Genomic DNA, 18,662 nt, shown 5'->3' with positions numbered 1-18,662 from the left:
TTTTTTTAAATTGAGTTTGAGAGGTCTCTCTACAATATAAGTATCAGTCCTTTGTCGGATATGTTATTTATAAATATCTTGTCCCAGTATGGCTGGACTGTAACATCCTTTTAACAGAGTCTCCTACAGAGCAGAATTTTTAAATTTAGATGGAGTCTAATTTGTCAGTTTTACCCTTTATGAATCATGCTTTTAATGCCAAGTCTAAGAGTTCTTTGTTTTGCTCTTAAATCGCAAAGATTTATCTAATTTTTTAATATAATTTTATTTATTTATTTGTGACTGTGCTGGGTCTTTGTTGTTACACTAGCTTTTCTCTACTTGCTGTGAGTGGGGGCTATTCTCTAGTTGCTGTGTGCAGGCTTCTCATTGCTATGGCTTCTCTTTTTTGGAGCACAGGCTCTAGGATGTGTGAACTTCAGTAGTTGTGGCACATGTTTTAAACATAATCTTTCCCTGGTGACTCAGATGGTAAAGAATCCACCTGCAGTGTAGGAGCTGTTTGTTCGATCCCTTGGTCAGGAAGATCCCCTGGAGAAGGGAATGGCTACCCACTCCAATTTTCTTGCCTGGAGAATTCTGTGGACAGAGCAGCCTGGCTAGCTGCAATCCATTGGGCTGCAAAGCATTGGACACAATTGAGCGACTTGTAGTTTTTACAGATTTTCAGATCCTCATTTATTTTGTTAAAGTTTATACTTAATTATTTAATTTTCTTTGGAGTGATTGTTAATAGTATTGTTTTAAATTTCAATTTCTGTATGCTTATTAACATACAGACATGTGATTGGTTTTTGTATGTTAATTTCAAAAAGTTTAAGAAAAAAACTTTTAGCTTTAAAAAACATTTCCTTATTTTTAGGTTTTAAATTTATTTTTAAATGATTTGTAGAATTGTCTTAGACACAGTCTAACATTTTGGGTAACTAATTGCAAGCACTCCTGTAAAGTCTGTATGGTTATTTATTTTTTAAAATTTTAATTGGAGGCTAATTACTTTACAATATTGTATTGGTTTTGCCATGCATTGACATGATTTACAGTTTATACACTGAGCCTAAGAAATTGCCAAGCTAGTATGTGACAGAGCTGGGATTCAACCCCAGGCTTGTGCAGAGCTGTTTTCAATATGTTATAACATCTCAGAGTTAAAAAAGACTTTTGAAGGCGCTTACATGATGTATTTTCTGAGAAATTTAATCTCTAATGACAACTTGACTAGGTGGTGTTCTACTGTTTCTACAGATAGTGCACAAATATTTAGTGACATTTCATTCTGCCTTTGGGAAGTGCTGTGTTCCATCCCCCTACTCATTCTTGTAAAGTTTTTTTTATATTTGAAATTTAAATATTCACCAAATTAGTATTCATTTATTCATTCCTTCATTTAACTATTTCTACCGGCAGGTATTATGGTACATAAACCATCATCACCACCACTGGATATACAGAGGGGTCCCAGGTGGCATTAGTGGTAAAGAACTCACCTGCCAATCCGGGGAACTTAAGAGATGCATGTTCTATCCCTGGGTCAGGAATATACCCTGGAGGAGGGCATGGCAACCCACTCCAGTATTCTTGTCTGGGGAATCCCATGGACAAAGGAGCCTAGTGGGCTATAGTCCAAAGGGTCACAAACAGTCAGACAGGACTGAAGTGACTTAGCACGCATGCACTGAATATTCAGAGTTGAGTAAGACATGGTCTTTGCTTTTAATTTGCTTACAGTTAAGTAGAGAATATTGATAGGAAGGCACATAGAGAGTAGAGGACGGTAAGTGCTCTGATGGAAGTAAGTACATTTGCTGCCCAGTAGTGTACTGGAGCTGGTGCATATCCGCTTATGGGAGCAAATTGTGAATATTTATACCTGGAAATCGACAAGTTCCATTAGGAATTTGTTAGGGCTTTCCTTTTTTTCCCTTCCCCCCACCTCTCTTTCCTTCATTCCTCCCTCCCTCCCCTCCTTTCTTTCCTCCATTTTTTTTTTTTTCCTTGAGGAAGCCAATTTACTAAAATACTACTGCTGGCATAGTAGCAAAGGTATTAAATGCAGTCCTTTATCTCATTGCATTATGAGCTAATTCTGCATGTCTTATCATAGATTGTCCTACTGTCACCTACTTATGGTGATGTAGGCAACATCCTTTCTCAAATATAGTGACTGTTTCCCTCTTAGGTGATGAGAGAGAGATTAACTCTGAATCTCCTGTGGGTTCTTTTCATTTTCCCTAGAGAATATAGAGCAGCTAACATCAGCATCAACTTATACCTCGTCAATGAACCTTGGCTCTTCTCACTGGCCTGGTGCTCCAGGATTCCCTCCGTGACCACAGACAACATTCAGGTCCTGAATGAGATGACTCAACCTTCCTACTTCATGGTGAGCTGGTTGTCCAGATTGTTCTTCCAAGTCTGCTGCAATAGGAGTCTGTCCCCCACCCACCCCTACATTGCCCATTATGCACTCCTCAGGGTAGCTACTTAGAGCAGAGACTTATGTGAGACTGGAGATGTGCCATTCTCCTTTCTCTCACCCAGATCCTTCTGTGATTTTCAGGGGGGAATTAGTATTGGTATAATAATTGCTGTTTATTGAATCCTCACAATGTGCCTTTCATGCATTATGTAGTTTTTAAACCTCTGATTTAGACACTGGGAGTATCGCTGTGGAGAATGTGAAGTGTCACATGATGCAAGGTTCAGAATGAGGTCTGGCTCCAGAGGTGTGTTACTGCAGCCTCACCTTCCTGAAGGCACAGCAACAAAGACAGTGGCATGAGGTGTGGGGAGAAAACCCAGTGTACTTGATTACAAAGTAAGCACTGTGTCCCCTAAGCAAAATGCTTTTGAAAAGATGAACAAGTGTCCAGCCACCTAGTTTGATTTTGTCTTCTGTCCTGTTACTGCTTATGGCCAGAGAATTGAGGACCTGAAGTCTTGAGTTGTAATCCCAGCTAAATCCCTTCACTTATTACTTGTGGAGGGAACCTTACCTAACCACTTAATGACTGCAGAGCCTGTTTTTCTAATCGGTATAGACTATGTAGACTGAGTGAGACGGTCAGCATCAGAAAACAGTTTCTCTCCACTGACTGTTTAATTTGCTCTGAGCTAGGTCTTTCCCTTCCCCTGAATGAGATCTCACTCATATCTGATAGCTTTTTTAGTCACTCTTAAGATAGGTTTTTTTTTTTTTAATTGGAGGATAATTGCTTTGCAATGTTGTGTTGGTTTCTTGTATACAACAATGTGAATCAAGCTATAAATATGCATATGTCCCCTCCCTCTTGAACCTCCCTCTCACCTACCACCCCACCCTACCCCACTCCTCTAGGTTGTCACAGAGCACTGGGTTGAGCACCCTGTGTTTTACAGCAACTTCCCATCATTAGTTATCTGTTTTACCTATGGTAATACATATGTTTCAGTGCTGCTTTCTCATTCATCCCACCCTCCCCTTCCCCCACTGTGTCCACAAATGTATTCTCTATTTCTGCGCCTTTATTCCTGCCCTGCAGATAGATTCATCAGTACCATTTTTCTAGCTTCTATGTGTATACATTAATATATGATATTTGTTTTTTTCTTTCTGACTTACTTCACTCTGTATAATAATAATAGGCTCTAGGTTCATCCGCCTCACTACAACTAACTCAAATGTACTCCATTGTTTTGTATGTAATACAACTTCTTCATCCATTCATCTGTTGATGGACATCTAGGTTGCTTCCATGTCCCAGCTATTATAAATAGTGCTACAGTGAACATTGGGGTACGTGTGTCTTTTTGAATTATGATTTTGTCAGGTTTTGAATTTGGTATATGCTTTGTAGTACAATTGCTGGATCATATGGTAGTTTTATCCTAGTTTTTTAAGGAATCTCCATATTGTTCTCCATAGTGGCTGTGTCAGTTTACATTCCCACCAACAGTGCAAGAAGGTTGCCCTTTCTCCACATCCTTTCCAGAATTTGCTGTAGACTTTTTTCATTGAAATTTTTGCCTTGGTTTATTACTGAGACATACTTAAAACTATCCTGACTGATATATTTTATTTTTTTACTTAAATTTATTTTAAAATGGAGGATAATTGCTTTACAATATTGTGTCAGTTTCTGCCATACATCAGCATGAATCAGCCATAGGTATGCATATGTCCCCTCCCTCTGGAACACCCCTCCCACCTCTCACCCCATCCCAGCCCTCTAGATTATCACAAAGCACTGGATTTGAGCTCCCTGTGTGATACAGCAAATTCCACTGGCTATCTATTTTACATATGGTAATGTTTCAACTCTTTCAATTTGTCCCTTCCTGCCCTTCCCCCACTGTGTCCATAAATCTGTTCTGTATATCTGTGTCTCTGTTGCTGCTCTGCAAATAGGTTCATCAGTACCATCTTTCTAGATTCCATATATATATGCATTAATATATGGTATTTGTTTTTCTCCTTCTCATTTACTTCACTCTGTATAATAGACCCTTGGTTCATTCACCTCATTAGAACTGACTCAAATTCGTTCCTTTTTATGGCTGAATAATATTCCATTGTATGTATGTACCACAATTTATTTATCCATTCATCTATTGATGGACATCTAGTCTAGGTTGCTTCCATGTCCTATCATTGTAAATAGTGCTGTGATGAACATTGGGGTACCTGTATCTTTTTTATTTATGGTTTTCTCAGGCTATTTGCCCAGTAGTGAGATTACTGGGTCATGTGGTAGTTTTATTCCTAGTTTTGAAAGGAATCTACATGCTATTCTCCATAGTGCCTATATCAATTTGTATTCCTACCAACAGTGCAAGAGGGTTTTCTTTTCTTCACACCCTCTCCAACATTTAAAGTTTGATGATAGACCTCTGACTGGTATGAGGTGATACCCCATTGTAGTATTGATTTGCATTTCTCTAATTATGAGCACTGTTGAGCATCTTTTTATGTGTTTAATAACCATCTGTATGTCTTCTTTGGAGAAATGTCTGTTTATGTCTTCTGTTCATTTTTTAGTTGGGTTGTTTGTTTCTCTGGTATTGATGTGTATAAGCTGCTTGTATATTTTGGAGATTTTTGTCAGTTGATTCATTTTCTGTTATTTTCTCCCATTCCGAGGGTTGTCTTTTCATTTTATTTAGTTTCCTTTTCTTTAAAAAAATCTTTTAAGTTTAATTAGGCCCCATTTGTTTTTTTTGTTTTTATTTCCATTATTCTAGGAGGTGGTCCACAGAGAATCTTGCTGTGATTTATGTCAAGGAGTGTGCTGTGTATGTTATTCTCTAGGAGCTTTACAGTCTCTGGCCTTATATTTAAATCTTTAATCCGTTTTGAGTTTATTTTTGTGTATAGTGTTAGGTAGGAGGTATTCCAGTTTCTTTCTTTTACATGTAGCTGTCCAGTTTTCCCAGTTACCACTTACTGAAGAGACTGTGTTTTCTTCATTGTATATTCTTGCCTCTTTTGTCAAAGATAAGGTGCCCACAGGTGCATGAGTTTATCTTTGGCCTTTTTATCTTGTTCCATTGGTCTGTATTTCTGTTTTTGTGCCAGTACCATCTTTGTCTGGATAACTGTAGGTTTGTAGTATATTCTGAAGTCAGAAAGGTTGATTCTTCCAGCTCCATTTTTCTTTCTGAAGATTATTTCCACTATTTGGGATCTTTTGTGTTTACATGCAGATTATGAATTTTTTTGCTCTAGTTCTGTGAAGACTACATTGGTAGTTTGATAGGGATTGTTTTGACTCTGTAGATTGCTTTTGTAATTTTCACAATAGTAATTCTTCTAATCCAAGAGAATGGTATATCTCTTCATCTGTGCCATCTTCGAATTCTTTCATCAGTGTCTCATAGTTTTCTGCATACAAATCTCTTGTTTCATGTGCACCCAGGGTGGATTCATGTCAATGTATGGCAGAACCAATACAATAATGTAAAGTAATTAGCCTCCAATTAAAATAGATAAATTTAAAAAATGCAAATATACCAAAGAAAAGAATAAAAATGACAATAAAATTAAAAAAAAATAAATGCTTAAAAAAATCTCTTGTCTCTTTAGTTAGGTTTATTCCTAGCTGTTTGATTATTTTTATTACAATGGTAAATGGGATTGTTTCCTTAATTTCTTTTTTTGATTTTTCTTTGTTAGTGTATATTAATGCAAGGAACTTCTGTGTATAAATTTTATATCCTGACATTTTGCTATGTCCATTGATTAGCTCTAGTAATTTTCTGGGGACATCTTTAGGGTTTTCTATGTATAGTATCATATCATCTGCAAAGAAAGAGAGTTTTACTTCTTCTTTTCCAATCTGGATTCCTTTTATTTGTTTTTCTTGAAAGAACCCTCAAACAACAAAAGGAAAAAAAAAAAAAAAGGCAGAAAAATCCTGGGCTGTGAAGGGTAGGGCTTAGGATGGGAAGGGTGTAAGCAGTGGCACACAGCTGGAGTGAGATTTAGGTAGTGCTGGAGATGAGTGGAGAAATAACTCCAGAAAGAATGAAGGGATGGAGCCAAAGCAAAACCAATACCCAGTTGTGGATGTGACTGGTGATAGAAGCAAGGTCCCATGTTGTAAAGAGCAATATTGTATAGGAGCCTGGAATGTTAGGTCTGTGAATCAAGGCAAATTGGAAGGGGTCAAACAGCAGAAGGCAAGAGTGAACGTCGACATTCTAGGAATCAGTGAACTAAAATGGACTGGAGTGGGTGAATTTAATTCAGATGACCATTATATCTACTACTGTGGAAAGGAATCCCTTAGAAGAAATGGAGTAGCCATCATGGTCAACAAAAGAGTCCGAAATGCAGTACTTGGAAGCAATCTTAAAAACAACAGAATGATTTCTGTTTGTTTCCAAGGCAAACCATTCAAAATTACAGTAATCCAAGCCTAAGCCCCAACCAGTAATGCTGAAGAAGCCGAAGTTGAATGGTTCTATGAAGACCTACAAGACCTTTTAGAAATAACACCCAAAAAAGATGTTCTTTTCATTATAGGGAACTGGAATGCAAAAGTAGGAAGTCAAGAAACACCTGGAGTAACAGGCCTTGGAGCACGTAATGAAGCAGGGCAAAGGCTATTAGAGTTTTGCCAAGAGAACGCACTGGTCATAGCAAACACCCTCTTCCAACAACACAAGAGAAGACTCTACACATGGACATCACCAGATGGTCAACACTGGAATCAGATTGTTTATATTCTTTGCAACCAAAGATGGAGAAGCTCTATACAGTTAGCAAAAACAAGACCAGGAGCTGACTGTGGCTCAGATCATGAACTCCTTATTGCCAAATTCAGACTTAAATTGAAGAAAGTAGGGAAAACCACTAGACCGTTCAGATATGACCTAAATCAGATCCCTTATGATTATACAGTGGAAGTGAAAAATAGATTTAAGGGACTAGATCTGATAGATAGAGTGCCTGATGTACTATGGACAGAGGTTCATGACATTGTACTGGAGACAGGGACCAAGACCATCCCCATGGAAAAGAAATGCAAAAAAGCAAAATGGCTGTCTGAGGCGGCCTTACAAATAGCTGTGAAAAGAAGAGAAGCAAAAAGCAAAGAAGAAAAGGAAAGATATAAGCATCTGAATCCTAGTTCCAAAGAATAGCAAGGAGAGATAAGAAAGCCTTCCTCAGCGATCAATGCAAAGAAATAGAGGAAAACAACAGAATAGGAAAGACAAAAAGATCTCTTCAAGAAAATTAGAGATACCAAGGGAACATTTCATGCGAAGATGGGCTCGATAAAGGACAGAAATCGTATGGACCTAACAGAAGCAGAAGATATTAAGAAGAGGTGGCAAGAATACACAGAAGAACTGTACACAAAAGATCTTCATGACCAAGATAATCACAACGGTGTAATCATTGACCTAGAGCTAGACATCTTGGACTGTGAAATCAAGTGGGCCTTAGAAAGCATCACTATGAACAAAGGTAGGGGAGGTGATAGAATTCCAGTTGAGCTATTTCAAATCCTGAAAGATGATGCCGTGAAAGTGCTGCACTCAGTATGCCAGCAAATTTGGAAAACTTAGCAGTGGCCAAAGGACTGGAAAAGGTCAGTCTTCATTCCAATCCCAATGAAAGGCAATGCCAAAGAATGCTCAAACTACCGCACAATTGCACCATCTCACACGCTAGTAAAGTCATGCTCAAAATTCTCCAAGCCAGGCTTCACAGTATGTGAACTGAGAACCTCCAGATGTTCAAGCAGGTTTTAGAAAAGGCAGAGGCACCAGAGATCAAATTGCCAACACCCACTGGATCATGGAGAAAGCAAGAGAGTTCCAGAAAAACATCTATTTCTGCTTTATTGACTATGCCAAAGCCTTTGACTGTGTGGATCACAATAAACTATGGAAAATTCTGGAAGAGATGTGAATACCAGACCACCTGACCTGCCTCTTGAGAAACCTGTATGCAGGTCAGGAAGAAACAGTTAGAACTGGACATGGAACAACAGACTGGTTCCAAATAGGAAAAGAAGTATGTTAAGGTTGTATACTGCAATACTTTGGCCACCTCATGCGACGAGTTGACTCACTGGAAAACACTCTGATGCTGGGAAAGGTTGGGGGCGGGAGGAGAAGGGGACGACAGAGAATGAGATGGCTGGATGGTATCACCGACTCTGTGGACATGAGTTTGAGTGAACTCCGGGAGTTGGTGATGGACAGGGAGGCCTGGCGTGCTGTGATTCATGGGGTCACGGAGAGTCGGACATGACTGAGCGACTGAACTGAACTGAACTTAACTGAAGGTTGTATATTATCACCCTGCTTATTTAACTTATATGCAGAATACATCACGAGGAACGCTGGGCTGGAAGAAGCACAAGCTGGAATCAAGATTGCTGGTAGAAATATCAGTAACCTCAGATATGCAGATGACACCACCCTTATGGCAGAAAGTGAAGAGGAACTAAAAAGCCTCTTGATGAAAGCGAAAGAGGAGAGTGAAAAGTTTGGCTTGAAGCTCAACATTCAGAAAACTAAGATCATGGCATCTGGTCCCATCACTTCATGAGAAATAGATGGGGAAACAGTGTCAGACTTTATTTTTGGGGGCTCCAAAATCACTGCGGATGCTGATTGCAGCCATGAAATTAAAAGACGCTTACTCCTTGGAAGGAAAGTTATGCCCTACCTAGATAGTATATTAAAAAGCAGAGATATTACTTTGCCAACAAAGGTCCGTCTAGCCAAGGCTATGGTTTTTCCAGTGTTCATGTATGGATGTGAGATTTGGACTGTGAAGAAAGCTGATTGCCGAAGAATTGAAGCTTTTGAACTGTGGTGTTGGAGAAGACTCTTGAGAGTCCCTTGTACTGCAAGGAGATCCAACCAGTCCATTCTAAAGGAGATCGATCCTGGGTGTTCATTTGAAGGACTGATGCTAAAGCTGAAACTCCAATACTTTGGCCACCTCATGTGATGAGTTGACTCACTGGAAAAAACTCTGATGCTGGGAGGGTTTGAGTGCGGGAGGAGAAGGGGACGACAGAGAATGAGATGGCTGGATGGCATCACCGACTTGATGGACATGAGTTTAAATGAACTCAGGGAGTTGGTGATGGACAGGGAGGCCTTGCATGCTGTGATTCATGGGGTCGCAAAGAGTCAGACACGACCGAGTGACTGAACTGAACTGAACTGAAAGTCCTTATTCAGGACCTTTGCCTCCAGAAAAGGTGCTCGTTAGGGGTGGGGACTGTCCCCTGCTCCACCCAGCCAAGGGAGCCTATTCTGTGCCTGCAACTTTGGGGTGTGGAGTATCAGGCCTGGGTCCCTAGAAGATTCCCTGGGCTGAGGAGGTAGGGGAACTCTAGACAGGTTCTTTCTCCTCCACATCCTGAGGGATGCTCCCCCTTCAGGAATGGCTCCCTCTCCTCTTCCCTCCTTCCTGTGCCTGCCTGAGCTATGTGGGCTGAGGGTACCCAGAGGGCTCCAGGGGGTGAACGGCTTAACCTGGAGGTAGGAAAGGGCCCCTGAGGGAAGAGAGGGTCCTGGAGGGCAGGGGGGCGGTCTTAGGGGGTGGAAGGCCTTTCCCAGAGGGCCAGTGGGGCCCCTGGAGGGATGAGCGGGACCTCACAGGACTGCCCAGAGGGACTCGGAAACCAGGCCCTGGAGGGCAGAGGGCTGGGCATAGGGCGTCAGGAGGTTCCTAGGGCTGAGTGGGTAGGGGAACACCAGGCAGTTTCCTGCTCCTCAAACCCCATTGGATTTGCTTCCAGCCTGCCCGCCCTTTTCTTCTCCCCACTCTGTCTCATGCTTAATGGACCTCCCTGGGCGGAGGGGGCCTTGAAGGGTGGAGGATTCCCTGGAGGTGGACGATGCCCCACAGTGTAGAGGGTTTGGCTGAGAAGTTGGAGAGGGCTCCAGAGGTCGGAGGAGGCCCCTGAGGGCAAGGGACCTCCCTGGGGACAAGTATAAAGGGAAACTCAGGGACTTCTGCTAATGGTTTCTGAGCCCCTAAGGATCCTTTCTCCTCCCCACCAAGCAAGCCTACCTATTCCAGTGCCTGAACTGCGCCCCCACTACCCAGGCCTCATTGTCCCCCAGCAGCCCATCAGCCCTGACAGTCCCCTGGCCTAGACCTCCCCTACTCCTCCCTACCTAGTACCTGATCACCGCTGGGGCTTCTCCAGTCCACTTCACTGTGGGGAGTCTCCTCCAGTGTCTGATGAGCATCTTAGGCATGGAGAGACACAGACTGTGTCTTCCCTGCAAAAGTTTTTTAAAGTACCATTTAGGACCAAAAAGTCTCAATTCAGGATCAAAGTGTCTAGTCCAAAATAATAACCCAAACTGTTAACTACGTTGGATGTTAAAGCTTTAGGCACAGAAACCTAAATGAGAAGCCTAAATATTTTAGGTTGCCTTCTCCATCCCTCCAGCCTCACTGGCCCTTGTTTCTGACTTGGTCAGGGTCAGGAGCAGGTGTGAGGATCAGGGCCAAAGGCACAGTCTTATAGGGCCAGAACTGTATTGAGGCCCTATAGTGGCAGTGTAAAACTGCTTACCCCTTCTTCCTTGGTGCCTTTGGACACCTTTTGGTAGGCAGCTTTTGGTAGGGTCACCTACCGAAAAGGCAGGTTCCGTGGTATAGGTGAAGCCTCTCCGCTTGTCTGTCCCCATACTATCCTGCTTCATGTGTGTACTATAAACTTCTCTAACATTTTTGTTTTTAAAAATTGATTGCAAAGTAAACTTGTTTTTTATATAAAGTTCAATCATTATAAAAATACATATATTAGAAAGCAGTACACCCCTCCATAATCCTTTCTCCCTAAATCAGTCGTTTTTCGAAGTTGTCTCTTTGGATATATTAAATAAAACTTTACAAAGTAAAACTTTTCATTTTAATACTTGAATTGATAATAAATTCATATGATTCAAAATCCAAAGAGTGTAAAAGTTGTAAGTAAAAAACTTTTTTCTAAACCTGGCTTGCGATTTTTTAAAGAACCCAAGGTCAATTTGTTTAGGGAGGTGGGGCCAGTATCCCAGGGGCCTTCCTAAGCAGCCTGCATTCTGGGTTAGAATATGCAGTTTCAAATCTTGGCTCTACCTACCATTGTTGTGTGAACTTGGAAATGTTAGTTAACCTGTCTGGGCTTCAGTTTGTTTATTTGTAAATTGGGGATAAAAATACCAAAAAGAAGCAATTTTATCCAACATAATCCTCTTTGCTTATCAGTCTGTTAATTCAAATATTTTAATTGGGAAATTGTGAGATAAATGATATATGATCTATTGGTATTTTACTATGTTTAAAAAACCTATCTAATACTTAATGACTTCAGTTCAGTCGCTCAGTCGTGTCCAACTCTCCGCGACCCCATGAATCACAGCACGCCAGGCCTCCCTGTCCGTCACCAACTCCCGGAGTTCACTCAAACTCATGTCCATCGAGTCGGTGATGCCATCCAGCCATCTCATTCTCTGTCGTCCCCGTCTCCTCCCACCCCCAGTCCCTCCTAGCATCAGACTCTTTTCCAGTGAGTCAACTTGTCACATGAGGTGGCCAAAGTATTGGAGTTTCAGCTTTAGCATCAGTCCTTCCAATGAACACCCAGGATCAATCTCCTTTAGAATGGACTGGTTGGTTCTCCTCGCAGTCCAAGGAACTCTCAAGAGTCTTCTCCAGCTCCACAGTTCAAAAGCATCAATTCTTCGGCGATCAGCTTTCTTCACAGTCCAACTCTCACATCCATACATGACTTAAAACTGACAAATATTTGTCATATTCTGTATGACGATTGAGTTATTTCTCTAGTCTCAGCCAGTTTGTTTGGGCTGGGTGATCAAGGATGGCCTCATACGTATTTCTTGAATCTTACCTGGGATGACTGCAGTCTTTCTTCTTTTGGTTACTCATCATCAAGGAAGCCAGCTTTTTTAAAAAAAATTATTTATTTTTTATTGAAGAATAGTTGCTTTACAGATTTTTGCTGTTTTCTGTCAAACCTCAACATGAATTAGCCATAGGTATACATGTATCCCAGCTTTTTTGCTCATGTTTGCCTGGTGGCATTGGGTTCTCAGCAGCAAGAAAGGCAAGCCCCAGTGCATGTGCCTTTTTAAGGATCTCCCACTGTTATGTTTGCTAATGTTCCATTGGCCAAATATAATCACATGGTCAAGTCCAGATTCATGGTGGGGCAGGACAGAAACAAACTTTACCTCTTGTTAGAGAGGAACAGCAGAGTCACACTGCATTTGGGGGGGGGGAATATTGTGATCATTTTTATAAATAATCTACTACACACATACTTCACACATTTTAATTTAAAATATTCATTCAACTTTGACATAGATTCAGGTCTCTTCTTTGAGTATCTTTCAGTTGATTGAATTCTGTATTCTCTTGCTTGTGTATATTTCCTAATGAACCAGCTATGATTTCTAAGTTTTATTTCCTTAGAACACAAGAACTTGAAGTCATTTGGAGAAATGACTGGAATGAGGAAGCCATAAAGGTTTTTAGAATCCTCCTCCATCCCATCTCTTAGTGTTTCTCTCACACCTAAGTCAACTGCATCTCGTTTTTCTAATGACCTTTTCAATCTTCAACAAGATTTTCAAAACACTGATTTAGTTTCCTTGAAAATGACATACTCTTTAAACGCAGACTTTACAGATTTTAGTAACACTGAATTATACTGCATAGTTGTTAACAGCTGGTACAACTGTTCTAAGCCATTTGAGTAGTAAGGATGATTGATTCTTGGTGACTTTACAGCTCACCTTATGGGCATCCTGGAGCAGGCCAAAACATCTATCAGTCAGGTTCCCAGAGGGGTTAAGAACCTCAGTTTAGTGGAAGTGGTTTAAGAGCTTCTAATGTACCCGTCTAGTAGAGCTGTTGTGAGGATAAGCTTTGAAAATACCCTTAAAGTGCTTGAGACACTTCCTTAGCTCCTTTAAGTTCTCATTAATGTTAGTTGTTGTTCTCATCATTATCATGATTGCTCATGTTGTTACTATTATTATCACTGTTGTTAAGTCCAAGGAAAGACCTTGGGATAAGGTGGAAATGGCATATGAAAGAATAAAAATGGTAGTCTCAGTACCATCAGGTAATACTAGAGGAGAGGCAATGAAGGTGGAAAGGGATAATCGAACTAGGGAGGTAAGGACTTCCCTGGTGGTGCAGTGGGTAATAATCTACCTGCCAGTACAGGGGACACAGGTTTGATCCCTGGTCTGGGAAGATTCCACAGGCTGCACAGAACCACTAAGCCTGTGTGTGTGCCACGACTACTGAGCCCGTGTGCTGCAGCTACTGAAGCCCCTGCGCCTAGAGCCTGTGCTCTACAACAAGAGAAGCTCCACTTAGAAGCCCGAGTACCACCCTCACTGCAACTAGAGAAAGCCTGAGTTCAGCAATGAAGAGCCAGTGCAGCCAAAAACAAAAAACCAGAAAGCTGTGGAGTTAAAAAAAAACTGATACAAGATGATCTAGACAATGGAGCTCTGTGAAATCAGTGATTCAGGCAAGGAGCCCAGAGAAATGGGTGTGTTAATTAAGAACTGTAATTTCAGTATGTTTATTTGAAGCAATATGACAAAAATGACAGAATGATCTCTGTTCATTTCCAAGGCAAACCATTCAAAATCACGGTAATCCAAGCCTATGCCCCAACAAGTAATGCTGAAGAAGCTGAAGTTGAACGGTTCTATGAAGACCTACAAGACCTTTTAGAACTAACACCCAAAAAAGATGTCCTTTTCATTATAGGGGACTGGAATGCAAAAGTAGGAAGTCAAGAAACACCAGGAGTAACAGGCAAATTTGGCCATGGAGTACAGAATGAAGCAGGGCAAAGGCTAATAGAGTTTTGCCAAGAGAACGCACTGGTCATAGCAAACACCCTCTTCCAACAACACAAGAGAAGACTCTACACATGGACATCACCAGATAGTCAACAGCGAAATCAGATTGAGTATATTCTTTACACAGTCAGCAAAAACAAGACCGGGAGCTGACTGTGGCTCAGATCATGAACTCCTTATTGCTAAATTCAGACGTAAATTGAAGAAAGTAGGGTAAACCACTAGACCATTCAGGTATGACCTAAATCAAATCCCTTATGATTATTTGAAAGTGGAAAGGGATAAGTGGAAGTGAGAAATAGATTTAAGGAACTAGATCTGATAGTGCCTGATGAACTATGGATAGAGATTCATGACATTGTACAGGAGACAGGGATTAAGAGCATCCCCATGGAAAAGAAATGCAAAAAAGCAAAATGGCTGTCTGAGGAGGCCTTACAAATAGCTGTGAAAAGAAGAGAAGCAAAAAGCAAATTAGAAAAGGAAAGATATAAGCATCTGAATGAAGAGTTCCAAAGAATAGCAAGGAGAGATAAGAAAGCCTTCCTCAGCGATCAATGCAAAGAAATAGAGGAAAACAACAGAATGGGAAAGACTAGAGATCTCTTCAAGAAAATTAGAGATACTAAGGGAACATTTATTGTGAAGATGGGCTCTATAAAGGACAGAATTGGTATGGACCTAACAGAAGCAGAAGATATTAAGAAGAGGTGGCAAGAATACACAGAAGAACTGTACAAAAAAGATCTTCACGACCCAGATAATCACGATGGTGTGATCACTCACCTAGAGCCAGACATCTTGGAATGTGAAGGCAAGTGGGCCTTAGAAAGCATCACTACGAACAAAGCTAGTGGAGGTGATGGAATTCCAGTTGAACTCTTTCAAATTCTGAAAGATGATCCCGTGAAAGTGCTGCACTCAATATGCCAACAAATCTGGAAAACTCAGCCCTGGCCACAGGACTGGAATAGGTCAGTTTTCATTCCAATCCCAAAGAAATTTCAAACTACAGCACAATTGCAGTCATTTCACACGCTAGTAAAGTCATGCTCAAAATTCTCCAAGCCAGGCTTCAGCAATACTTGAACTGTGAACTTCCAGATGTTCAAGCTGGATTTAGAAAAGGCAGAGGAACCAGTGATCAAATTGCCAACATCCACTGGATCATCGAAAAAGCAAGAGAGCTCCAGAAAAACATCTATTTCTGCTTTATTGACTATGCCAAACCCTTTGTGTGGATCACCACAAACTGTGGACAGTTCTTCAAGAGATGGGAATACCAGACCACCTGACCTGCCTCTTGAGAAACCTGTATGCAGGTCAGGAAGAAACAGAACTGGACATGGAACAGCAGACTGGTTCCAAATAGGAAAAGGAGTACGTCAAGGCTGTATATTGTCACCCTGCTTATTTAACCTATATGCAGAGTACATCATTAGAAATGCTGGGCTGGAAGAAGCACAAGCTGGATCAAGATTGCTCGGAGAAATATCAATAACCTCAGATATGCAGATGACACCACCCTTATGGCAGAAAGGGAAGAGGAACTAAAAAGCTTCTTGAAAGTGAAAGAGGAGAGTGAAAAAGTTGGCTTGAAGCTCAACATTCAGAAAACTAAGATCATGGTATCCGGTCCCATCACTTCATGGGAAATAGATGGGGAAACAGTGGAAACAGTGTCAGACTTTATTTTTTTGGGCTCCAAAATCACTGTGGATGCTGATTGCAGCCGTGAAATTTAGACACTTATTCCTTGGAAGGAAAGTTATGACCAACTTAGATAACATATTAAAAAGCAGAGACATTACTTTGCCAACCAAGGTCCGTCTAGTCAAGGCTATGGTTTTTCCCGTGGTCATGTATGGATGTGAGAGTTGGACTGTGAAGAATTGATGCTTTTGAACTGTGGTGCTGGAGAAGACTCTTGAGAGTCCCTTGGACTACAAGAAGATCCAACCAGTCCATCCTAAAGGAGACCAGTCCTGGGTGTTCATTGGAAGGACTGATGTTGAAGCTGAAACTCCAGTACTTTGGCCACCTCTTGCAAAGAGCTGACTCGTTGGAAAAAACCCTAAGGCTGGGAAGGAATGGGGGCAGGAGGAGAAGGGGATGACAGAGGATGAGATGGCTGGTTGGCATCACTGAATTGATGGACATGGATTTGGGTAGACTCTGGAGTTGGTGGTGGACAGGGAGGCTGTCATGCTGTGATTCATGGGGTCGCAAAGAGTCAAGAGACAACTGAGCGACTGAACTGAACTGATTTGAAGCATGACAATTTAGAAGGATTCTTAAATGCTGGTTCACAGACTGGTTGCTTGTTCCTTGGAAGCCTGTAAAAAATGCTGAAGTTCTAACTTCTGAGTCTGTAGTTAGGCCCAGAAAGCTGTATTACGAAAGGCTGCGACTCAGGTGGATCTGGATGCACGGCCAGGTTTGGGAACCTGTGCCATGAACACACAGAGCACTGGAAGTCAAGGAACTTGGGCTGCAGTCCTGGGTCCAGAGAAGACTTGCTATGTGACATCTCTGCGACTCCCTCAGACCTCTGTTGAGGGTCCAGGGAAATGAGTTGTATGAAGTGTTTTAACCCCTGTAGAGCCCTCAGCCCATGTAATGGGAGATTACATGTTAGGTTAGTAGCAGGTATTCTCTGTGTTCGACACCAACCTCAGCAATCAAGGTTCCTCTCCCTGCTCTGCCCTTTTCCATCCCTGACAGCCAAGCAAGGGACTTGACCCAGATGATCTACATTCCCTTCCAGCTATCAGTCCTTAATTGTTTTCTCTGCTTTGCAGACACCAAAGTACTATTTGTTTGTGTGGATTCTCATGGATATTCTTTCTGCAGTTTTCATTGTTGCCATATTTTATTTTCATTGGTAAGCATATATTTGTAATTTTATATGATTTTTCCCCCAAATAAAAATATAAATCGTTTTATGGAAATTTGAAGGAAAACAGTTACATTCGTCCCATAATCCTATGTGACAAGTCCTCAGAGAGACAGGGTTTTCTCATTGGTACCTCCGATTTCTTCTCATGCTGCCTTCACACCCCTTCTACTGCCTGTACCTGAGACCATATTCTAAGAATAAGGACTCTCACAGGCTTCCCTGGTGGCTCAGATAGTAAACAATCTGCCTGCAATACAGGAGACCTGGATTTGGCCCCTGGGTTCGGAAGATCCTCTGGAGAAGGGAATGACAATCCCCTCCAGTATTTTTGCTTGGAGAATTCCATGAACAGAGAAGCCTGGGGGATCTACAGTTCATGGTGTCACAGAGTCAGACACCACTGAGTGACTGACATAGCTAAAACTTAATCAAAGCCTGTTACTGCAGATCCCCTGTGGATCAGCTGGGAGAGGACTGGAGTTGAAGGCTGTTCAGAACAAGTGCCTCCCCCTTCCCACCTTCCACAGGATGGGACACAGTAGGGTGTAGAGAGCAAGCTCACCCTCCAGGAAGCCTGGGTTTTGATCCTGGTTTTTCCCGTAGTTGCTCGGTGACCCTGGGGAAATCACTACCCCTTTCCAGGCCATAGTTTTTGTATTTGTCTGACAAAATGACATTCAAGAATTCTTGAGGGGAAAATGCTACAAGATTCCAAAGTTCAGGGTGGGAGATGGAATATCTGGTAGAAGAATTTTTAGCTAGAAGAGACCATGGTCTTTAGATCTCATCATGCCCATTTTTTCCTCATTTGAGTTATCCTTTAAAAAGGAGGAAACTACAAACCCTCCATTTAACATAAAATTTGACTGGATAATGTTCTTTTCTGACCACTGCCTTGACTTGTTGCCTATTTTGGAGTAGATCTGTGAGGCTCATGGTTACTCTGCTTCCTTCCAGGTGGAATGAGAGCAAAAAAGAAAAATTACTCAAGAGCACCAGCATTCACATAGGTAAAGTTAGAGGCCTAGCCCACTCTCATCATCCCTACCCATTGCCTCCAGGATTCTGAGCCTGCCTTAATGTTTCTGACAAGAGTTGAAGGAGGTCTGAAATTAAGGAGTGGGGACCACCGAGAAGTTGGGATAAGTAGGTTGGGCACAGATTCTGGGGGCCCCTGGCATCAGGATTCGTTGTGGACTTTTATCTTCTAAGTGTTGACACTCCTTGGAAGTTTTGAAATAGATATTTTTTGTTCACTGGTTCATATATTTATTTATCACATAGTTATTGAGCATCCACTTTGTGCCAAGCACTATGAGAGAGACTGAAGGAACTGAAAGTTGTCTGTGGAGGGTGGATCAAGAGATGAGAGGACTGGCCCACAGAGAGTGGTGAGGAATAGGCAAAG

General features: G+C 41.6%; 1 protein-coding gene across 1 annotated transcript in view; it reads left to right on the top strand.

Moving 5' to 3' along the window:
• LOC129548373 (glycerophosphodiester phosphodiesterase 6-like) overlaps positions 1-18,662 on the top strand; it is a 145,673-nt gene that overhangs the window by 113,404 nt on the left and 13,607 nt on the right. The window contains exons 13-15 of the mRNA XM_088832138.1: positions 2,236-2,383; positions 17,157-17,239; positions 18,212-18,264. Coding sequence (XP_088688264.1) covers positions 2,236-2,383; positions 17,157-17,239; positions 18,212-18,264 — 284 coding nt within the window. The remainder of the gene's footprint in view (positions 1-2,235; positions 2,384-17,156; positions 17,240-18,211; positions 18,265-18,662) is intronic.

The sequence above is a fragment of the Moschus berezovskii genome, chromosome 25 (assembly GCF_049115385.1).
Source record: "Moschus berezovskii isolate FMDL1 chromosome 25, NW_MosBer_1.0, whole genome shotgun sequence".
Lineage (NCBI taxonomy): Eukaryota > Metazoa > Chordata > Mammalia > Artiodactyla > Moschidae > Moschus > Moschus berezovskii.
The sequence above is the reverse complement of the archived record's forward strand: the minus strand, read 5'-3'. Positions and strand labels throughout refer to the sequence as shown.